The sequence below is a fragment of the Pinus tabuliformis genome, chromosome 1_1, assembly GCF_031772625.1.
Source record: "Pinus tabuliformis cultivar Carrire ecotype Pingquan chromosome 1_1, CPIR1, whole genome shotgun sequence".
NCBI classification, from domain to species: domain Eukaryota; kingdom Viridiplantae; phylum Streptophyta; class Pinopsida; order Pinales; family Pinaceae; genus Pinus; species Pinus tabuliformis.
Genome location: NC_142297.1, coordinates 684,125,270 through 684,150,250, shown reverse-complemented (window position 1 = coordinate 684,150,250; position 24,981 = coordinate 684,125,270). Strand labels below are relative to the sequence as shown.

Here is a 24,981-nt window from a genome sequence, read left to right as displayed (position 1 = left end):
CCACCTCAAACACCCGCATCCGGGAGGGCTACATCCCTTTGGACCAGAATTTTGCATTCCTGTTCTTGATCATGTTTCTGAATGATGTCTAGAGTCCCTGTGAGTAGAGTGTGCTCAGTTTCCACTCCCAAATTGGCAAGTAGATCAGCGACCTTGTTGCCTTCCCTCTTAACATGATTGAAGATGATGGCCCGATTGTTGTGGAGCAGTTGTTCTATGGCATCCAATCTGGCTTCGAGTCTCCAACTATTGGCAATTTTCCTCACATGAGTCCCATTTAGAAGTTGTTTAGCCATGTTGATGAGGATTTGGGAGTCACCTTCGATTTCCAGGGGATGGAAGTTGTGTTTCCAGGAAAGGAGAAGTCCTTGCCAGAGACCCTCCAATTCAGCCGAGTTGTTAGTATCCCATCCTATGTTCCCAAAGTATATGAGGAGAGGTGAACCTTCATGATTTCTGAATATGCCACTGAATCCTGCGTTTCCAGGGTTGCCCTTTGAAGCGCCATCAAAGTTGAGCTTGAAAGTGTGCTTTGGAGGGGGCGTCCATGAGTCCTTTTTGATGTTGATGCGCTCTGAGGGGACTTGATTATGAGTTCCCTGTGGGAGTTGCATGTTCCAGTTTGCCCAAATGGCTTTCTCATTTGCGAGAGTGGGAAAGTCGTCTGGAGACCAAGTGCGAAGCGCCAAGGTCTCTTTGAGATTGAGACAGAAGTTGCCCCAGATGATCTCTAACGGAGTACTTTGATCTTTGAATATGCGCTTGTTCCTCTCTTTCCAGATGGACCAGAGGAGGAGTCCAGGAATCATTCTCCATAATTGGTTGAGAATTTCACTTTTGTAAGGGTTTTGTTGCCACTGGCGTATGGAGTTGGTGATGTCATCAGACACTCTACATCTTCTTTGACATCGAAAGCTGGCCTTCTCCCACAGTTGGTTGGCAAGGGTACATGAGTCCAGAAGGTGTTGGATCGTTTCCTCCTGAGAGTTACAATTGGCACAAATAGAGGGCCCATGAAAGTTTCTTCATCTAAGATTGTCCCAAGTGAGGATTTTTCGGTGCCCAACTAGCCAGAGGAAAAGAGAGACTTTGGGCCAAGTGCCTGGTGACCAGATTCTACCCCAGATGGGATCCAGGGGCATCGGATCTGTGCAAATGATTTTATAAGCCTCTTTGGTGGTGAAGGTTCCTCTAGGCGAGTAACCCCATCATAGAATATCCCTGCCTTCGGAGTATCTAATTCGTCGATTTTGGAGCTCCCTCTCCAGGTCCTTCTTAGTTTGGTGATCCGCGTTCCCAATTATCCTGTCACTTTGCTTCCATTGTCTATACCCTTGTTCTGTCTCCTGAGTCCAATGCTGCCGGACCTCTTCCTATTGCTGCTCCTCCTAGGAGTGGTCTGGAGGCTGTCCTAGGATGTTGTTGAGCTTTGGCAGCTGGTTCCAAGCGTCCATCCAAAACAGAGTTGTTCTGCCATTTCTTACTTCCCAGAAACTGTGTTGCTGGATCAACAAGAAATGTTGTTTAGCAGCATTCCATATGAGTGAACCTTTTTCAGTGGGAGTGAATCTAATGAGCTCTTCCTGTGGTCTATGATTGGCATATTTGGCCGTCCAAATGGCTGCCCATGGCTTGTTGGGAGTAGAGAGCCATTGCCACCAGATTTTTGCGCACATGATAGCATTGTTGTGACTGGGATCCCTCAAACCGATACCCCCTTTTTCTTTAGGCTTACAAGTTGTAGTCCATTTTACCAAGGCCCATTTGCGATTTGTACCTGTTGCACCCCAAAGGAAGTTGCGCTGTAGAGCCTTTATTTTTTTAATAACCCATTTGGGCACTGCAAGGATTGAGAATAGGTAGAGCGGCATTGCCTGTAGAACAACTTTGATTAGCACCAATCGACTAGCTATATTCAGAGTTCTGTGAGTCCATAAATTGAGACGTGATTCAAGTTTCTCAAGGAGCATACGCCAGGAGGCATGCTTGAGGGCAGAATCAATAAGGGGGGCTCTGAGGTATTTAGAAGGTAGAGAGTCTATGGAAAAGCCCAGGATTCGAGCTATGGCGTGTTGGGTAACAGGGGGAGTGTGAAAGAAGAAGATCTGTGATTTAGCCTTGTTGATACTAGTTCCTGAAGCCTCAGAGAAGTCATTCAGAAGGGATTTGAACAGAGACGCTTCCTGAACCGAAGGGTATCCAAAAAGCATGTTGTCATCAATGAACTATTGATGAGTGATTGCAGGCGAGTTGTGAATGGATAAACCTTTGAGCTGCTGGGAGAGGAGGGCTTGTTTGATGTGGCGACCCAAGCCTTCTGCCATTAGCACAAAAAGGAATGGGGAGAGAGGATCTCCTTGCCTAATTCCTCTGGAGGGACTGAAAGGACGGGATGGGATGCCATTTATGAGGATAGAGAAGAAAGTTGAAGATATTAGGTTCAGAATCCATCATACCCACATTGGAGAAAATCCAAAAGCAGTTAACATTTTTTGTATATATGTCCAACTAAGCTTATCAAAAGCTTTTGAGAGGTCAAGCTTGAGAATCATACCTGCCTGTTTGGAGTGCTTGAGGGAATGTATGATTTCATGCGTGAGGATAATGCCGTCCAAGATCTGTCTTCCTTCCACGTATCCCGATTGTTCAGGCGAAATGAGCAGGGGCAGTAGCGGCTTTAACCTGTTGGCAATGACCTTAGATATCACTTTGTAAATTACATTGCATAGAGCGATTGGATGAAATTTGTCTGGAGTACTAGTGCTTTCTTCTTTTGGGACGAGCGCAATGAAAGTTGAATTGAGAGAGGGCAAAAGCCAATGAAGAGTACGCGATTCCTCCACCACTAGCCAGACCTCTTCTTTTATCAGCTCCCAGAAAGTGTGGAAGAACGTAGTAGTAAAGCCATCCGGGCTAGGGGCTTTGCCCTCCTTGAGCTGGTTCATTGCTGCATCCACCTCCTGTGGCGAAATTGGGTGCAGAAGGAGTTCGTTGTGTTCTTCTGTAATAATTTTCGGCACATTTTGAATGATTTTTTCTATAGCAGGCTGTCTATCTGTTTGGGGCTCTTGATGAACCTGCTGGAAGTGTCTTATAAACTCCTGCTCGATCTCTGCATGATTTTCCACTCTTTCCCCTCCTAGCTTCTGAATGAAAGAGATGGTGTTGTGCATTCTTCTCTGAATTGTGGTTCGGTGGAAGAATTTGGTGTTCCTTTCTCCTTCTTTCAGCCATCTAATCCTGGATTTCTGCTTCCATAGTATTTCCTCCTGCTTCCTCCTCTCCTCCAATTGATTGTGAATGCACTGTTCCTGTGCCAAGGTCCCTTCTTTGTATCCCTCTGTGATTATTTGTTGCTGGAGCTCTCTCATTTCCTTGTTTAGATCCTGTTGCGCCTGAAAAATATTGCCGAAAGTCTCTTTATTCCAACGCTTGATTTGGGATTTAAGAAATTTGAGTTTCTGTTGAAACTGAAACATTTTTGAGCCCTCTGGCTGAGGGAAGTTGTTCCATGTAGATCTGATGAGGTCTTTGAAGGCGGGATGGGTGAGCCAGAACGCTTCGAAGCGAAATGGTCGCCTGGTGGCATTGCCCGGTCTTTGCCACTGGAGGGAGATAGGCCAATGATCAGAACCTGAGTAAGGGAGAATTGATGCCGCTATGTCACCTCCAAGATGCACCGTGTTGTCAGAAATGAGGAATCTGTCTAGTTTGGATGTGATTTGTTGCCTCCCAACCCTGCGATTACTCCAAGTGTGCGTGCCGTTGCAGAATTGCATATCAATTAATAAATTGTTTTGGATGAATTCTTTAAAGTGGCCATTTTCCTGCTCCAGCCTAGCTCGGCCTCCTTGCTTTTCCTCTAGCCTAGTTATCATGTTGAAGTCTCCTCCAATGATCCAAAGAGGGTGGACTCTATTAAGATTGAGTGCTTCTATAGTGTTTAGTAAAGCGATTTTGTTGCCTGCTTCCTGTGGGAAGTAAACGTTGGTAAGATGGCCATGGATGTTGGTGCCGATAATGTGGAAAGTGGCCTGAATAATGTGATGAGATGCATGAATGTCTGAAAGTGTTATCGCTTGCGTGTTCCAGGCAATAGCCAGTCCGCCTGAGGCACCTGAAGCATCCACTGCTACCGAGTGACAACCTGGCCATGCCCTAGAGAGAATGTTTCCAAGAGTGATACTATTACATTTCGTTTCTTGAAGAAAGAAAATCTATGGTTGCTCCTGCTTTATCATGTTTTTTATCAATCTGAGTTTCCCTGGGCTATTGAGCCCTCTTAAATTCCATGAAGTGAGCTTCATGATTCACTACTAGTGGTGGGCTTGTAGTACTTAGTCAGCTTAGCATATCTGCCTGAGTCCACCAGGATTTTCCCTATTGCAATAGTTCGTTGAAGATCTGTTCTTCTCCCCCTCTTTTTGGAGTCTTTAGGGAGGAAGCCGCCATCCCAATGACTGCCCAGCTGAATGCCTAATTGTTGTTGCTGGTAAGCCCTGGAGATGATGACTTCCAGTGTGCTAAGCTGATGCTCTGGAATCTTGTCATAGTCCTTCTTTCTACAGGCTTGTTCGAGCTCAAGAATGTCAAGTCCTCCTAAATCAATACTCTCAGGTTCTTCGTCCATTTGTTGTGCCTGGCTCTTTTCATCTGAAATGATTGCTAAGCTCAAGGACTGACTGGGAGCACCGTCAACATCCATTTCTTTTGCTTTCCAATCTGAGACCTTGCTGGCCTCCTCAGGGGTACCATTGGTGTCATTAGGGGGGCGAGGGATGGGAGAGGAACCAGAAGGAGGAGGGATTGCGGAGGAGATGAAAGGCGTAGGGTTGGGCACCGAGTGCAGAGGTTGATCTTCTGAGGTTTTAGCAAGAACCTCAAAGCTGTTGCTTGTTGAAGGAAAGGAGGCAGCGTCCTGCTGGGGTTTTTTCCCTGAGGAGGGTTTTTTGTGCGATCTTTTGTGATTTTCTACTTTGGTGAAGCCATCTTGGCCCAGCTTGTCTGAGGGATCAGAGGTTTGGGGTTTGGCATTTAGAGGGCAATCCCTAAAAAGATGCCCAAGAGCATGACACTTACGACAGCGAAAGGGTACATGTTCATAATCCAAGGGTTGAATCCATTCATAGTCATCATGGAAGAGACTTACCGAGTCCGGAAGGGCCATGTCCAGGTGCATGAAGACGCAAATACGGGCATAGGAGGTGTATCTGTGCAGCTTCGTCTCTTCCGCCACTTTTATGAACTCCCCCAGCCCGTTTCCAATGTCTTTGAGCAAATATTCATCCCAGTATTTTTCTAGAAGTGAGTACATCCTGATCCACACTGGTGCCCAGCTGAGGTCCTCCTTGTCCGGGTTAAATCTCTCCACCCATTCTCTTAAGTACAAGCCCGCAGAGTTGAAAAAGTAGGGCCCTTCATCCATGATTCGATTCCTGTCTTCAATGCAAATGAAGATCGCAGTAAAGAACCCCTTCGGTCCTAGCTGCAGGGTGACATGGCCCTTAGGTTTCCATTTGGTAGAGATCCATCCTTGCAAAGCTTTTTCTGTCGGCCAGAATCCAATGAATTTTCCAATGAGCGCATGGTCCTTCATATACTGGATTTGCCCATTGATTCTATGGCTGGGAAGTTCTATCTTGGGCCTTTCAGCTGCTACGGGTTTGCATGTCTTCGAGGTGACCTTGGGCGTTTCCTCTGGCTTTTATTTCTCTTCTGTTCTCTCTTTACGTCTGTCTGACTGGTTAGTGGGGGCTCGCTAATGACCGCATCTTCTTGTTTTGGCCCAGAGGGTGAAGTCCGTGGTTGCACTGGAGGCTCACTATTAGAGGTAGGAGAGGGCTTTGAAGCCTCCCCTGGGGGAGATCCATTGCCGCGTTGATTAAAAAAAGGGAATGCTATTGTGCTTTGGTAGGCAGTTGTCCAAAGGAGGCAAGGAGAATGCAGTCTGCGTCGTCGCAGAGAATCTCAGAACCCTAGTTGCAGAGCATCCAATTATTATCATCTCATTTTTTTTATAATTAAAGTGTTCAATTTTTTCTTTTAAATTTTAAAATCTAAAGTTATTTTAAAATATTTTTTTACAAAATGTGAAAGAGCTAAGAGGAGAATTTTGTATTTTAAACATGTTGTTAGTTTTTGTTCATGAACATTGACTAGATTTTTACAATAATAATATTGAAAGAGATATAAATTTCAATATGTGTATTTGTAACACCCCTTGCTACTTGAAAGAATTTACTGTGGTTATTAATTTGGTTTATGTTTTATTGCATTACTTTCTGTTATGTGTTATCAAGTCTGGAAATACAGATATTAAATTGTTACCTACTTATGAGTGATTAAAATTGGAAACATGATTAATTAAAAAAATTGTTTACTACAATTATAAGAAACAGTTAACAAAAAAACAGTTATGCCCCTACCCTGGAAAGGGAGTTATAGGGGAAAATGGAAAAAAAAGGAGGGAAAATTATCATAGAGATGGAGGAGAAAAAGGCAATGGGAAGTTGCAGATCAAGAGTCAATGAAGTGCAAGACTTGAGGTTGGACTCTAGAGTTCAGAGACCCAAGGAACTAGCTATACCTGGAAATTATTCCAGCAGCAAAAGTGCTTGGGGGAGGATGTGGACATAATTTCCAGGTTCGTGGTTGGGAGGAGAAACTTTCTGGAATTATTGGAACTACAGGTGGAATAGATAAGTATTGCATTTATTTTCTTTCTACAATCAATAATAGCATACAGAGGTTAACATTTAATGACAGAATATAATCATTAGACTTGGACTATCATGGAATAAATTATGAAATGAAAAACTATACTAGAAGTCATCAAGAAAAGTGAACTTTAGAAAACATAACAGATTTTCTGTTATCGTACGATAGATGGTGTATTTTATTAACCATAGAAATTACTAAGTGACACAAAAAAAGGAAAATGAGTACTATCATTTAATGATTATGATACACTAAACCTTGTAATCCAAGTTAATCTGGTAAGATAGAGTAGTGAGTCATTTTAAATGATACTGTAACTGAAACTCTGTAGAAGGAACTGAATAGATTTACGCATTCTGAACAAATGATTACAATAATAATATATTAAACAGACGGTTGCGGGCATGTAGTTCTAGATTTGAATATTATGTAACCGTTCACATTGCAAAATTTAGTTATAAAGAAGGAAGATCCATAGAATTATTGGAATGCATATATTGACTATGCCATTTCACAAAATTATTGTTTAAGCATAGATATATCTTGAATAAAGAAAACTAAATCAAATTCCAATACCAACTCAGTTAAATATTTGCTTGAAGAGGAAAAGGGCCCTCCTGCCCTGGAATATAGCTTCAAATAACTTAGCCTATTGTCAAACAAACACACAGTTCGAATAGCCCTAGAAGCGATATTTTATAAAATAAATAGTCTCAATAGTGGAACACAGGTCGACTCACATAGGTGGCCGCCTGGCGAAACAACTCTCTGAGGAATAGGGAAAGCCTCTATCGCCTTAGAGCGAGAGTTTTCTCCCCAAAACTACCAAAAGAGCCTAGTATAAAAACTGTTAAATTTAACATCTGATGCCTTAATTACATAATGAACAAAACAATAAAAGCTTGAACTAACTCCTAGAGGATTTTCTACATCGACCATACGCGGAGCTCCATAGCTTAATTCATGCCAAAGGAATAATTCCAACCTGAAAGTGCCAATGTCATCGTGAGAAATCTAAACTCTGGTAAGGAACGACCTTTGCTATCATTAATGTCATTGCATGTCGTATAGTTACTATCAAGCAACCAAAAACCTAAGCTAGGGAAAACTTATGGGAAAGATGAATAAAATTGTAATAAATATAAGGTAGGGTTTGGTTACCTAAAAGTGGTCGATTCCCGTGGAAGGAAACTTCCCTGACAACAATAAGCAAAGCATAAGAGAAATGCTAAGGAAACATTAAAGGAATTAAGAACATACAAGTGCATAGGTGCTCAGGAAATTACTATCTGCAACTGATTCCTGGAATCAACTGTCGCCCAGAGTGCTGGAGGTGCCACAAGGCCTTCTATGTAGTAGTGATCAAATGTTAAATGGCTCCAAAACTTCAGCCAACATCATATCAAATGTCACCATACAATCTAAGCAGACAACATAACAATAGTCTGAAGGGTTTACCTAACAATGCGTGGGTAACAGCTACCCCTTCCATCATTTTTAGAATATGCCCAGACCGCCAAGAACTCTGATCAAGTCACTAAGTTGTCACATGATAGAAAACCCCCACAGTACTGGAAACCCTCACCGAACAGCAAGAAACCCTCCTAGAGCAGCAAGAAACCTCAAAAGAAATGACAACAATGAACCACAAGGAGGTCGAGGTCAAACAATTAGTTAGGGTTTGGACACCTATTAGATCCCCATAGTTTGATTGCAAGAGTACAACCAACGACATCAACATCAGACAGATGGCACAAGTATCTTGCCCCTTTAGGCCAACGCAACCAACCTCATTCCCTAACTCCCTGCCACATGGATTTAGGTACAGAGAGCATCGGGTCAACCCAGGTGAAGGGACGAGGATATCACATGATAGATCTTTCACAATTAAATTCAGACCTATTTACCTTAATGCAATCTGTGGGAAATTCATTAGATCCATGTGTGCCAAAGTCTTCGAACTCATAATTTAAAACATTATGATTTTTGTAATTTATTTGATTGCATATGATGAACCATTTATCCAAGTCCCAGATGGACATTATTTCACCATAATTAAATTTTTTATTTTATTTTATGAGGAAAGTTATCTTAGGTGTTACAAGTGGTATCAGAGCTCAGGTTCGTACACTAAGACTCTTTGGAATAGAAAATTATATGACTGTGCATGTAATACTATTTCTTTCTCTTGTATTTTAAAATCTAATTAAATAAAATCATATGTGAACATAGAGAAAGTGACAACCTCCATATAAGGGACAGAGTGTAGAGAAGTTCAGGACCACATGATACTCCAGAACCAGCTTATGTAAATGCCAACTCTGACATTTGGATACAACTGGGAGACAAGACTCGTTACCTAGCTAATGCAATTTTACTGGAGAGTGTTCAGCAGTTACGTGTTGAAATGACCAATTTATGAATGGATAATGAACAACTACTCTTGGAGAAGGAGAGGATCCTCAGAAGTCTATCTAATCGACAAAATCAGAGGATAATTCTAAATTAGCTGAGAGACATAGGGAGGACGATGAAGGACGATCGGATAATGTAGCCGACCAGCACAAAGCAAAAAGACAAAAGTGAGAACCTCAAGTAGAGCTCAAAAAGATTAAACCCTCACTTTTTGAGGGGGAATCCAAAGAAGCAGCGGAGGCTTGGTTAATCGATATGGGTAAGTATTTTTAGATTTATGAATACACTGAAAGGTTGAAGGCACAATTGGAAATATATCAGTTAAGAGGGAAGGCAACGTTATGGTGGGAAGAGATCAAAACCATAAGAAAAATTGATGAAGAACAAGTGACATGGAATGAATTCCAAAAACATTTTAAAGATAAATATCTAATTGATCACTATTATGATGAAAAATCAAAAGAATTTCATGAATTAATACTAGGGGCCTTGACTATGGACGAGTATTTAACTCGATTTACCTCCCTTCTGCGCTATGTACCTTATATGTAGGAGGATAAAGCCAAGATTCAATAGTTCATCACTAGCTTACCCAATTTCATGAAGGAGAAAAATGAGTTTGACTACCCCAAAAGAATGGATGATGCAGTGCGGAAAGCCTGCATATGTTACCAGCAAATGAAATAAAAAAATGGATGATCTAGAGGAGGAATGATTAAGAAGGGAAAGAACCTGATTTCAAGTAGACACCCAAAATTTACTAATAACAGAAATTTACAGCAAAAGCCTCTCCATAAATTTCAGACAACAAACCAACCCAAGGCTATGTACTCTGAAAATCAACAGTTAGAAGGGGTTAATAAATTCAGTAATGAACAACAGTCAAAACCACTGTTACAATGTTGGGGATGCAGAGAATCCCATTACTACAAAAATTATCTACACAAGGCAAGGATAGAACAACTTGCAAACTTGCAGGAAGCGTCTACTGTTGGGGAAGTAGCAAGAAATATACCCAAAATTAAGGCTGCCTTGGAGGATCACCAAGTAGAATTTCAGCTCACTATGATTGAATGTGACGGTATGATTGCTAAGCAACCTGTTTCAGTTTTATTTGATCCTGGTGCTAATTTACATTATGTTAGTCCTAAAGTGGTAGAAAAGTGTCAACTATAGACCAGTAAATTCCCAAAATCCTGGCTTGCTCAGCTGGCCAATGGGGCAAAAAGAAAGGCAGTCACCAAAATAGACCAGTGCCCCATAATCATTTCCAGACAGCCCATTCATATAAACCTCAATATTTTTCCTCTGGGCTCATATGATGTTTTAATCAGAATGGACTGGTTGGAAAAATGCTGGTCTTTGGTTGATTGTAAGCAAAAAACCATTAGTTTTATTTAAGAATCAGGACAAAGGAAGAAACTGCAAGGAATTATGTCCAACACCAAGCTACGCCCCATTAGTGCCAGCCAGCTAGGAAAATGTATTAGTAAGGGTTGACAAATATACGGGATACAATGGAATTTACCAACTCCAAGAATAAAATGTCCTCCTTGGAAAATATTCTTTTCATTCTGAAACAATTTTCGAATGTATTCCCCGAATCTATTCCTAGTTTACCACCCAAGTGGGATATTTACTTCACCATTGAACTTATCCCGTGTGTAGCTCTAGTGTCTAAAGCCCCTTACCGCATGAGCATACCTGAGTTGACATAACTCAAGATGTAACTTCAGGAGATTTTGGATAAAAAGTATATTCGCCCCAGTGTGTCCCCTTGGGGAGCACCCATCTTATTTGTACGAAAGAAAGATGGAACTTTGAGATTGTGCATCGATTATCATCAGTTAAACAAATCGACCATCAAGAAAAATTATATCTTTCCACATATTAATGATCTATTCAATCAAGTGCAGGGAGCGAAAGTTTTCTCAAAAGTTTATTTAACATCTGGTTATCACCAGATAAGAATAAAGGTGGAGGACGTTTATAAAACAACATTCCGAACTTGTTATGGTCATTACGAGTTCGTATAATTGCCTTTTGGCCTCACAAATGTCCCAACCACCTTAATGAGTTTGATGCATGGTATTTTCCAACCCTATCTTGATAGGGTTGTCTTAATTTTTATTCATGATATTTTGATATACTCTAAAAATAAGGAGGAACACGAAGAACATTTGAGAATTGTACTACAAACATTACTAGAAAACCAGTTATATGCTAAGTTTAGTAAATGCAAATTTTTCAAAGATCAGATCCAATACTTGGGACACGTTATTTTAGCTGAAGGGATAGCGATAGACCCGAAGAAGATTAAAACCATTATGAATGGATTGTTCCCAAGAATGTCACTGATATTAGATCCTTTCTCAGTTTAGCTGGATATTACCATTAGTTCATTGAAGGATGTTCAGAAATTTCCTTCCCAATGACTTCTTTACAAAATAAGGGTCACACCTTCCAATGGACAGAGAAATGAAATGAAATATTTAAGAAATTAAAACACCTACTTACCACTGCACTCGTGTTAAAAGTGGCAGATTCGGAAAAGTCCCTTGTAGTATGTATCGATGCAAGTAGGGAAGGCATTGGCAGAGTACTAACGCAAGAAGGAAAAGTTATAACTTACGAATCATGGAAATTAAAGGAATATGAGTCGCGATACTCCGCTTATGACCTTGAATTAATAGCAGTGGTACATGTACTTAAAATGTGGCAACATTACTTACTGGGGAAGAAATTTATGTTGCTAATAGATCATAGTAGCCTAGCAAATTTCTTCAACCAGTCTGGTCTTAATGCTAGACAAGCGAGATGGAGAGCATTTTTAGGTGAGTTCGATTTTGACATGAAGCATTTAAAAGGAAAGGAGAATTAGGTAGCTAATGCACTAAGTAGGAAGGTACATTGCCTCTATGAGATTCAGATCAGTCAAGCATGCTTAAACATTCTAGAAATTATAAAGGAAGCATCATTCAAGGATCCAGAATATACTTTTATTTGGCAGAAAAAAAAGGAAGCTTTGTTAAGAGGAGAAAAATCAGATTTCGACATAGATTGGAATGACATCCTTACCTTTAAAAATAGAGTCTATGTACCTAACCAAAGTTTTGTTAAACAATTAATAATGGATGAATTTCACTGGAAACATTGCGCTGACCATCCAGGTTACCAAAAATTATTAACAGCGATTAAGAAAGGGTATTTTTGGCCTGGATTAAGTAAGGATGTCACAAACTATTCATCAAAATGTTTGGAGTGTCAATTGGTTAAGGCAGAGCATCAACATTCTGTCGGTTTATTGCAACCACTGCCCATTGCAAAATGGAAATGGGAGACCATATCCTTAGACTTCATCACAGGTCTACCTTGCACCAGGAAATAGAATGATTCAATCATGGTTGTAGTAGATAAATTAAGAAAAACCGCACATTTTATACCTGTGAATTCCACATACAAAACTATGGAAATTGCAAACATATTTATGAAGGAAATATTTCAGCTGCATGGTACACCCAAAGTGATAATTTTAGACAGGGATGTAAAATGCACATCTGCATTCTGGAAAGCCCTCTTCTCAGGATTGGGTATCGAGATCCATTTTAGTACAGCTTACCATCCCCAAATCGATGGACAAATAGAACGGGTGAATCAAGTAGTAGAGGAAATGTTACAAATGTTTGTAATGCAACAACCACCTAAGTGGGAGGATTACCTCCACCTTGTGGAATTTGCATACAACAATGAACACCATGAATCACTGGGCATGAGCCCTTTTGAAGTATTGTATGGAAGGAAGTGCAGGGTACCTATCGACTGGAATAACCATGTGAATAAGTTAGCATTGGGCTTGAACATGATAGTAGAAATGGAGGAAGCTGTTAAGAAAGTTCGACAGAATCTAAAAGCTGCCCAAGACAAGCAGAAAGTGTATGAAGATAAGAAAAGGACGTATAGATAATTTCATCGAGGGGATCACGTGTATTTAAGAGTTAAGCCTCGAAAAGCTCCTTACAGTGGAGGGCTTGTGCTAAATTAGTACCTTGATACTATGGACCCTTTCAGGTCCTGGAACGATTTGGACCTATAGCCTATAAACTGGGGTTGCCAAGCCACATTAGGGTCCACAATGTTTTCTATGTTTCGTTGTTAAAGAAATATGTGTACAACCCACAAAACATAATAAACTGGGAAAATATTTAGGTAAAAAGTAAAAAGGTTTTATATATTTTGCCAATTGTTTTGAAGGAATATGACTATAGTTATTGTACATGCAGATTGAACCGGAAGGAGAATTTCAGGTAGAACCTCTTCGTATTCTCAATCAGAGAGAAACCACCTTGCAGAGGTGGGTCATCACCTAGGTTAAAGTGCAATGGAAGCACTTTGGCCCGGATGAGGCAACGTGGGAAGATGAAGAATTTATGAGAGAAACTTACTCGACTTTATTTGCTTAAAATAGAAGGAACACCAGGGACGAAGTTTCGCATATGGGGGGGAGATGCAACACCCTTGGCTCCTTGAAAGAATTTACTGTGGTTATTAATTTGGTTTATGTTTTACTACATTACTTTTTGTTTTGTGTTATCAAGGTTGGAAAGCCAGGTATTAAATTGTTACCTACTTATGAGTGATTAAAAATGGAACACTAGTTTCAACCCCACCTCTTCACCCCTATGAGCATCACCTGATGTAATGAGTGCTAAGTGGACTATTGAAAAATGATGAGAAATTAGTTAGTTATGACTACCTCTCATGGAAATAGCCATAGATGAATGAATTAACGTAGTTGAATCCAAAAAATGATATCTAATATAATGCATTGTGAAAACCCCCAATACTTAAATTAAAAGAAAATTGTTTACTACAATTACAAGAAACAGTTAACAAAAAAAACAGTTATGCCCCTACCCTAGAAAGGGAGTTATAGGGGAAAGGGGAAAAATAAGGAAAACTATCCTAGGGATGGAGCAGGAAAAACCAGTGGGAAGTTGCAGATGAATAGTTAATGAAGTGCAGGACTTGAGTTTGGACCGTAGAGTCCGGAGACGCAAGGCACAGACTGTATCTAGAAATTATTCCAGCAGCGAAAGTGCTCAAGGGAGGACCTCGACGTAATTGCCAGGTTTGTGGCTGGAAGGAGAGACTTTCTGGAATTATTGGAACTATAGGTGGAATAGATAAGTACTGCATTTTGTTTCTTTCTACAATCAATAATAGCATAAAGAGGTTAAAATTTAATGACATAATATAATCATTATACTTGGACTATCATAGAATAAATTATGAAATGACAAATTATACTAGAAGTCATGAAGAAAAGTGAACTTTAGAAAACAAAACAGCTTTTCTGTAATTGCACGATAGATGGTGTATTTTATTACCCATAGAAATTACTAAGTGACATAACAAAAATAAAATGAGTATGATCATTTAATGATTATGTTACACTAAACCTTGTAATCCAAGTTAATCTGGTAAGATAGAGTAGTGAGTCATTTTAAATGATACTGTAACTGAAACTCTGTAGAACGAACTGAATAAATTTATGCATTCTGAACAAATGATTACAAGAATAATATATTAAATAGACGGTTGCTGGCACGCAGTTCTAGATTCAAATATTATGTAATTGTTCACATTGCAAAATTCACTTATAAAGAAGGAAGATTCATAGAATTATTGGAATGCATATCTTGACTATGCCATTTCACAGAATTATTGTTTAAGCATAGATACATCTTGAATAAAGAAAACTATATCGAATTCCAAAACCAGCTCAGTTAAATATTTGCATGAAGAAGAAAAGGGCCCTCTCGGCCTCGAATACTACTTCAAATAACTTAGACTATTTCCAAACAAACATACAGTTTAGATAGCCTTGGAAGTGATATTGTATAATATAAACAGTCTCAATAATGGAACACAGGCCGCTCACTTAAGTGGTCGCATGACAAAACAACCCTCTACGGAATAGAGAAACCCTCTATCGACTTAGAGCGGGAGTGTCCTCCCCAAAACTACCGAAAGAACCTAGTATAAAAACCCTTAACATTTAACATATGCTGCCTTAATTACATAATGAACAAAACAATAAAAGCTTGAACGAGTTCGAAGAGGATTTTATACATCGACCATATGGGGAGTTCCATATCTTAATTCATGCCAGAGGAATAATGCCGACTTGAAAGAGCCAATGTCGCCATGAGCAATCTAAGCCCTGGTAAGGAATGACCTTTGCTACCATCAATGTCATTGCATATCATATAGTTGCCTGTCAGGCAACCAAAAATGTAAGCTAGGGAAAACTTATGGGAAAGTTGAATAAAATTGTAATAAATATAAGGTAGGGTTTAGTTACCTGAAAGTGATTGATTCCCACGGAAGGCAACTTCCCTGTCAACAGTAAGAAAACCATAAGAGAAATTCTAAGGAAACATTAAAGGAATTAAAAAGATACAAGTGCAAAGGTGCTCAGGAAATTACCATCCGCAACCAATTCTTGGAATCGACTATCACCCGAAGTGCTAGAGGTGCCACAGGGCCTTCTGTGCAGTAGTGGCCAAGTGTTAAATGGCTCCAAAACCTCACACCAACCTCATAGCAAACACTGCCATACAATCTAAGAAGACTACAAAACAACAATCCGAAGGGTTTACATGTCACTGCGTGGGTAATAGCTACCCCTTTCATCATTTTCAGAAGATGTCTAGACCACCAAGAACTCTGATCAAGTAATCAAGATGTTGCATGATAGGAAACCCCCACAACATTTTAAACCCTCACCGAACAACAAGAAACCCTCCTGGAGAAGCAAGAAACCTTAGAAGCAGTGGAAACAATGAACCACGAGGAGCTCAGGGTCAAACAATTAGTTAGGGTTTGCAAACTATTAGATCTCCACCGTCTGATCGCAGGAGTACAACCAACGGAATCAACATTAGACAGACGGCGCAAGTACCATGCCCCTTTAGTCCAACGCAACCAATCTCATTCCCTTACTCCTTGCCACATGGCTTCAGGTACAGAAAGCAGCGAGTCAACCCAGGCGAAGGGACAAGGATATCACATGACAGATCTTTCACAATTAAATTTAGACCTGTCGACCTTAATGCAATCTATGGGAAATTCATTAGATCCATGCATGCCAAAGTCTTCGGACTCATAATTTAAAACATTATGATTTTTGTAATTTATGTGATTGCATATGATGAACCATTTATCGAAGTCCCGGACAGACATTATTTCACATAATTTTTTTTTTTTTTTTTTTTTTTTAACTAGGAATGTTAACTTAGGTGTCACATTATTACCTCGATTTTTTATTTTGCGGTGTAAGTTTAAAAATATATAGAAGTTTTACTTTGAAATTGATATAATCCTTTTTTTTTTATTTCTTATTGTAAGTGTAGCAATATACAAAAAAATTAAACATGTTTTTTCAAATTTTTAGAGTTGCAAAATATCAAATTTTGTAGATATTAGCTGTTTACCATGTTAATACTAAACAACACAAACATCAAATTGATATTACCTCTTTTACACATTATATTTTTACCATAATATTGAAAATGCATGTTTGTGCAATGTCCAACACATAAGTGCATTAGTTTTTGTTCATGATTGTTGATTAGCTTTCTACCATAATGCTTTCCATATTTGAAAATGCATTTGTGCATTGTCTCCCACATAAATGGATTAGTTTGTTTGCATGACTCTTGATTATCCTTTTACCATAATAATACTAAAACCAAAGTAGCTTCAAAACTAGTATATTTTAATTTTTAAAATAAAACTATAAAAAAATAAAACATTAGAATAATGGAAAAGTAATATACAATATATATTTTATAAATGTGTTTTTAATTAGTATAATTTATTTTCTAACTTATTTTCGGTTTGTTACATTTTCTCAAAACAATGAGGTTTATAATTTCCTAGAGTATATTTTGTTTTTTTTACAAAATGTTTGGATTTGAGAGCTTATAATGGAAAGTGTTTTTCAAATATCTTTTACACACTTTTAAATCTAATAGCTTTACACTTTTAAATCTCCTAGCTTACACACTTGTAAACATAGTTTCATACTCTTTTTAGAATTGTAATATTTAGTTTTTACACACTTTTTTCCCCAAGGAAAAATGGTAATTTTATTAAAAATTAAAATTACATGTTGTATATGCTCTAGAGTGTTCAATCATACCAGTTGAAGTAAACCACCATTAGGACCAACTAAAAATACTTATTTACCCTTCTTCTTTTCTTCCTTTCCACCTTCCTCCAGCCTCCTGAAATAAGAGTGTAATTTACAATTGCTAGTTGATTTTCTTCTATCATTGGATTTTCCTTATCACTGTCTAACTTCTCAGATGCATATGTTCATTTTTACCCTTCCATTTACACACTTACCAATGCATGTTTGTGCTTTGTTCATACATAAAAGATTTATTATTTTAAAAATATAATTACATAAAAAAATATTTAATTAAATTTATTATCGAAATTGAAAAATTATTTCTAATTATTTTAAAAATAAATATATTAATAATATATTTTTAAAAATTATTTCCTTTTATATTTGGAGTATAATGACAAGTTGTTAAGTGATAAATTTTATTTCTAATTGAAATTAATTTTCTAATTAGAAGTATTATTTGTTTTTCAAAATAAAAAAATATTTTTGATATTTCTAAAATAAATATCAAAAAATATTATTTTTTAGATCATTTAATAGACATTTTAAGATGTTTTAACCATATATATATATAATTTATTAATTTAAAAATATAATTATATAAAAATTATTTAGTTAAATTTTAGTTATAATAAAGTATAATATTGAAAGAATATTTTTAATTATTTTTATTATTTTAAAAATAAATATATTATTAATAAAAAATTACAAATATTTATTCAAAATAATATTTCCCACGTTTTATTTCTTTGCAAAATGCAATTTTTTTGTTATTTATCATTTTTTTACTTCAATTTAGCTATATTTAAACTAAACAGTATTTACAAACTATTATGTAGCACTTGTTTAATACACGAATTTGTAAATTTTTTATTTATTGTATACTCAATATATTATAGTACAAATAATGAACATAGAAACACATTATTAACACTATTTTATAATTTATATGAATTAATTAAATTTAAAAGTTATAAAATTTAAAATAAAATTACCTGGTATTTATTTTATAAATATTTTAAACATATCGAACAAATGCAATAAAGACTTCAATTTCTAATAGAATCCCATTGAACAATTTTAAGTCCAAATTATTTTTACCGAATGTATAGACACTCTTTGAAAAATGTATGCATCTTGCAAATCTAAAGTGATCCCAAGATTGTTTTTAAGATGATCATTTAAAATTCCCATATTAGTTTTAACGAAAATCAGGTTAACATTTAATCTTTCATTCGAAAATAAATAAATTTAAGAACGGTTTTTCTAAAAAAATATATATTAATTTCCTACACTTTTCACTTACTCTTTTAATTTCACGATAACACTGTCTCCCTTACAAACTAGAATGACAAAAGTGAAAGCAAAATGGTTATATGCCCACTTGTATGCTCGGGAACAAAGATGACATTTACATTTGTCGTGAAGAGGCTTCCGGATTTTAAATGGCAGTGAGGAACTTATGCGAATTATTTTTTTAAGGATTATTTTGATTAGTAGTGTACAAAAATATAATTTGGAATTGGTTCAGAATCACAGTTATTAGAGATGGCAGATTTGGTTATCTCTTTCAACTCGATACCAAAAGAATTACTCTCAAGATTTTTGCGAAAGGAGACAATACAAGACCAAAACAAAGGTAGCACTGCTTAACTAAACAAATAAATCTCACAGAGAGATAGCGATATGTAACTTTGGTTGAGCATCTATATTTATACACAATTTGAGTCGGTTACATATATTAGTTTTTCCTTTTCGAGTATTGATGAGGCCAGATGGTGTTGGTCTTTCGAACTTTGGTGCGTTGAGCGGTGGCTGTGGAGGAGGTGGATGCACTGGAGGCGGTGATGAAAGCCGTGAGATAAATAGCGATATTCTTCCCCTTAATTATCTCACAAAAAAAATTGTTGAGGATTTTTTAAATATGTCTACACACTGATCTTGTAATATGTAGAACTCCAGAAGCATTGCTTTTAGTTATTATTATCTTCCCTTTAGGATTTCTTCACAATAGTCATTCTTCTTCTCTCTATTGTACCTGCATACAATTGATTACTGATGTCCATATAAAATGAAATCCATCTACCAAGGTGCATGGGTACCATCCACTGTACTCGACAGTTCACTAGGAATCATTTTCACCTACATGGTTCATCAGTGATCTTAAACTCTTCCTGACTTGATCCGTTAAACTCTGATTCCATATCACATTTTAACTTCCTTGATTACACATCAAGATTAGATACGAGTGCACCTACCACCCTCGTATCTACCTAGTCGTTATTCCATAACTTGATGTCACATCTTCTCTCTATCAAAGACGGATAAAGACTATGTTCCCGAATCAACAATTACAAATCAAATATAGATACAAGTACACCTAGGTATCTATCTAGTGGTCAATTCCACAACTTGATATCACATATTCTCTCTTCCTAAGAGAGATTAACATTTCCCGTTTGACTTAACAAGGCTTACAACACACGTGAGAAATCAACTTTGGGGTGTCAGGTACAACCGTTCATGTACCCCTTACAACACAAATGCCTCATTATAATAATCTCAAGTCAGGTACAACAATACAAAGGTCAATTATCTGCCCAAATATATAAGCCCATTTACTCTTTTTTTGTTTTTTTGCTGGTGCAAGAGACGATCCTTCAATGGCATTAATTCAAAACTGATTTACATATGTTACACACACCCCCGAACGACGTGGGCAACAAACCAAGGAGATGCCAACCAATGGTGCAGGAAAAAACATCCACGACCAAAGGACTACCTTCTTGGAAAAAGCGCAACCCAAAATGCGTAAATAAAAACTAACCGAACAGTTGTTCATAACAGAACTTTATAAACCTAAACTATAATTTAAACCAACGGGCCCCACAAACATGCCCGATAAAAAACGACCGTTGATCTCATTCAGCAAATCCAACGGCGGAAAAGAATATCGCTGAAGCCTATATGCCGCCATTTAACGTGCGATCACGACGGTTTTTCAAACTGTCCCTCTGCCACGTGTCATTCGTTGAATGTGATCACTGCGAAAGAGTAGAAACCACTTCCCACTCATGGGGCATGCGAAAACCGCTCGGGAAACCCCAAGATCCGACTCAGCCATAGATCTTCGTTAACTAAATCCAACGGATGATATTGATATCGCTCCGGACAAGAAGGGCCGACATTAGTGTGCGAGGAAGAGCGGTTTTCAGAACCCTCTCCCTGCCACGTGTTGGAGGGTGAGTGGCATCACTGCTAAATCTCCCAAACCGCTTCTCAATTGAAAGCGATGCGATCAACCAGAAACCGCCTGGGGGGCGGTATTCCATGCCGAGACTCTGATTTCTTAAAAGACCAGCCTCCAGAAAAAACAAGGCTCTTCCAGCGCAAGTGGATCTCCCTCGCCTGAACCTGGAACCCTGAATAGATGAGGGGCTTGTCACTGAACGAAGATCCGCATAACTCTTACTAGGAACATCTGAGATCTGCATAACTCTTACACCCTGAGTCTGAGTATCCAGACAAGGATCACTTTCTGTCGCAAACATTACCCAAAAGGAAGGCTCAACCAGGGGAAAATCCATTCGAGCTATTTCCCAAGGTATTGAGTCTAAACACCTCCCTGTCATCTTCCGCCTGCTCATCACATTGAGCTCTCAGTCTACTAGGCCTCACCTCCTGCCACTTTGTCAACCCATTTTTCCTTGTGCAGCTGACCCCCTGGTTAGCCAGAAGATCCGCTAGCTTCTTTGCCTTCTTGCGAACATGGTGGACACTGATAGTGTGCAGGCCCTGAAGATGGCTTTGAATCCTTTGGAAAACTTGAATTAGTTTCCAATGTTTAGAGACTTTATCCGGTGTGGTTCCATTGTGAATTTTTTGCACTGAGTTGATAATTAACTCTGAATCTGCCTCTATCATGACATTTTGACAATTGTCCGGCTTCAGCAAATCCAGGCATTGCTCCCTAGCCATAAGCTCGACCATGTTGTTGGTGGCTATACCTAGGTGGTAATGAAAGATACTAAGTATACTTCCTTTTGAATTTCTAAGAACACCTCCATACCTTGTTGTTCCCGAGTTCCCCTTAAAAGCCCCATGAATGTTGTATTTTAAATAGCCTGCCGAAGGGGGATGCCAAAATTCCTTTTCTGAGTCTGACAAAAGGATCCTCCTATCAAAGCCCATGGGGGGAGAGCCTCTGCAACCCAGCTGCCTGAGAATATTTGAATCTGAATCTGAGGGGGGTTTTTTGGGGGGGTTACGAACAATGGTTCCCACAGTCTCCTTGAGCTGTTTCAGGATTAACTCCAGCAGGTGTTGAGGGGGCTTTTTTTTCTCCCTTAAAAATTCTTTTATTCCTCTCCTTCCACACATTCCATATGATGAAGCTTGGTACAAGAGCCCATGCTGAGTTAAGAATTTCATTGTCCGAAAAAATTTTCCTCCAATTGATGAGGGTATTGATGATGCTCCTTCTGTCCCTATCAGATTGTTGGAAGATTGCAGCAAATGAATCCCATAGCCAGGATGTAAAAATGCAACTATTGAGTAAATGTTCCAAGGTTTCTTCCTGATATTCACATAGCAGGCATCTTGAAGGCCCCTGTATACCCCTTTTCCTTATGTTGTCCCAAGTCAGAATTTTCCTGTGATAAACAACCCACATGAAGATTTTGATTTTCATCCACCCTGGATGTTTCCAAAGGTTTTGCCAGATTTTGTCTGGAACTAGGTGATCCAACCCAAGGAGAATGTTTTTAGCTTCCTTAAGATTAAAGGTGCCCTCTTTGTTCTCTCCCCATCTCAGTTGATCTTGTCCCTCTACCACTAAGATTTTCCTTTGTTCTATAATTTTCCTGAGTTCTTCTGCTTTAGTTTTCAGGAGATTGTTATTACTACAATCTATCTTTCTCCATACTCTCCACTTTTCCGTGAGATGAGAATGTGTCCAGTAATCCTTAACCTTTATTAAACCTTGGGACTCCGACTCTTGTTTAAGATCTAGAAACTCTTCTTTTACCAGAATTGATTCTTGCTACCATTTATCTTCCCAGAAAAGAGCAAGATTTCCGTCTCTGATTTCCCAGAAGCTATTCTCTTGTACTAGTCTTCTATTTTCCCAAGCTTTGTTCCAAATATAAGAACCCTTTATATTTCCCGACATTCTTATAAGATCACTGTTTTTCCAGGAATTAGCATATTTTTCTTTCCAGATCTTAGCCCATTGGGTTTCTGGTTGCTGGACCCAGCGCCACCAAAGTTTGGCTCCTAGAGCCTTACTGAGAATCTCTTGATCATCCAATCCAAACCCTCTGTGGTTTTTGGGCTTACAAATTTTATCCCAAGACACTAAGAGCCATTTTCTCATGGTCTCCTCCCTACCCCAAAGCAAATTTCTTTGAATATCTCTGAATTGCTGAAGGACCCCTTTTGGAGTTGGGAGGGCTGATAACATGAAGATGGGGACTGCTTGGAGCACTGCTTTGGTAAGAACTAGTCTACCAGCAAGGTTTAAAGATCTGATGGTCCATTTACTGACTTTATCCTGCAACTTTTTGATCAAAGGTTCCCATATACGTTTGAGCATTGGTTTTGCTGTTAGAGGAACTCCTAAATATTTTTAAGGAAGAGAATCTCTTTGGAAGCCAAGAATTCGAGAGATGTTTTTCTGAATAGCAATATTGGTATTGAAGAAAAAGATTTTAGATTTGGAGAGACTTAATTCCATACCTAAAGCCGAGGCAAAAAGATTCAGAATTCTTTTGTAGTTTGAGGCTTCTTGGATTGTGGGGAGTCCGTGAAGCATGGTATTATCAACAAATTGTTGGTGAGTCAGAGCTTGCCCATTATCCGTTAGCTGTAGGGCTTTAATCTTTCCTATAGATTGCGCCTATTTTATAGCTCTCCCTAGCCCTTCCATCATGATAATAAAAAGGAAGGGGGAGATTGGGTCCCCCTGTCTGAGGCCTCTAGAAGGCTTGAAAATTTCTGAAGGGGAGCCATTAACCAATATAGAAAAACTAGAGGAGGTCACCAGTGCCATTACCCATTTGACCCAGAGATGATCAAAACCAAATGCAATTAGCATTTTCTTTAGGCAGACCCAATTTACTTTGTCATAAGCTTTGGCAATATCTAATTGCATGATCATGCCCGCCTGCTTCTTGCTAGTTAAAGAGTGCACCACTTCTTGTGCTTAAATGATATTATCCAGAATTTGTCTACCTTCCACATACCCTGATTTCTCCCTAGAAACCAGGACTGGAAGCAAAGGTTTGAGTCTATTAGCCACAAACTTGGTTATAATCTTGTAGATTACGTTGCATAGGGATATGGGTCTGTATTTATCCGGAGTAAGAGCAATCTCGTGTTTGGGGATTAGGGCGATGAAAGAAGTATTGAGGGCTTTTAGAATAGTTTTATTTGACATAGAATCCTCCACAACATTTAATATGTCATGCTTAACAATATTCCAACAAGCTTTGAAAAACTCCACATTGAAACCATCCTGGCCCGGTGCTTTTCCATTTTGCATGTCTTTGATTACATCTCTTAGCTCCCCTTTCGTTACTGGTCTAATAAGGTTGAAGTTGTCCTCCTTGGATACCAGTTTCAGTATGTTTTCGCTAATTTCCCTGATGGCCTGCTCTCTATCTGAAGTGTTCTCCTGTGTTATACCTTGGAAGTAGTGGACTAACACAGCTTCTATAGCTTTATCCAATATCTGAAGTTCCCCTGCTTCATTCTTGATTGAAGAGATATTGTTGTGAACTCTATTGGCCATGGTGGTTCTATGAAAGAACTTAGTGTTGCGCTCTCCTTCTTTTAACCATTGAACTCTGGATTTTTGTCTCCAAAATATTTCCTCTTGCTTACATAGATCCTCCCATTTTTGATACTATTTATCCACTTGTGCACTGATCTCTTTATCAAAGCCTTTCTTGATTAGGGCTTGGTTGAGAGCCTGCATTTTGTTTTCAACTGCTCTATTTTTTTTGAAAATATTACCAAAATCCTTCTTATTCCATTCCTTAAGTCGACATTTTATGTGCTTTAATCTCTTGTGAAGAAGATACATTCTGGTTCCCGGAATCTGAAAGTCCTCTGACCACCATTTCTCAATGTTGTCTATGAAGTCTAGGTGAGATAGCTAGATATTTTCAAATCTGAAGGATTTGTTCCTAGGAGTCCCTATGCCTTTGATTTCCAACTGAATTGGCCAATGATCTGAGCCACCAAAGGGAAGAACTCGTGCTGTTACCTCTTTCCCATCTATGATAAGATTCTCAGAGATGAAGAATATGTCTAGCTTTGAGGGGACTAGGGCGTCTCCTCCTCGCCTATTATTCCAAGTGAAAAGGCCATTATTCCAATTAGTATCCACTAGATTAATGTTGTCAAAGAAAGTTTGGAAAGCTGTGGCATCTCTACTTAGAGATCTTGTTCCTCCTTTCTTCTCTGAAAGGGATTTAATCATGTTGAAATCCCCTCCCATGATCTAGGGTATGTCTGCATGTCTGCTCCTGAGATTCACCAGGGTATCTAGAAACTTAAGTTTGTCATCTATTCTCTAAGGGTCATAAACATTTGTGACCAGAAAGGTATCTCTTTCTCCTACTGGTTGAATGACAATCGATAAGTTATTT

The 24,981-nt window shown here is 38.5% G+C and overlaps 1 protein-coding gene across 1 annotated transcript; it reads right to left on the bottom strand.

Annotated features, from left to right (window-relative positions):
- Positions 1–5: 5 nt before the first annotated feature.
- Positions 6–809, bottom strand: LOC149215264 (uncharacterized). The gene has a single exon (XM_089389675.1). It carries the CDS (start codon positions 807–809, stop codon positions 6–8), a length of 804 nt encoding a protein of 267 aa, XP_089245801.1.
- Positions 810–24,981: the final 24,172 nt, after the last annotated feature.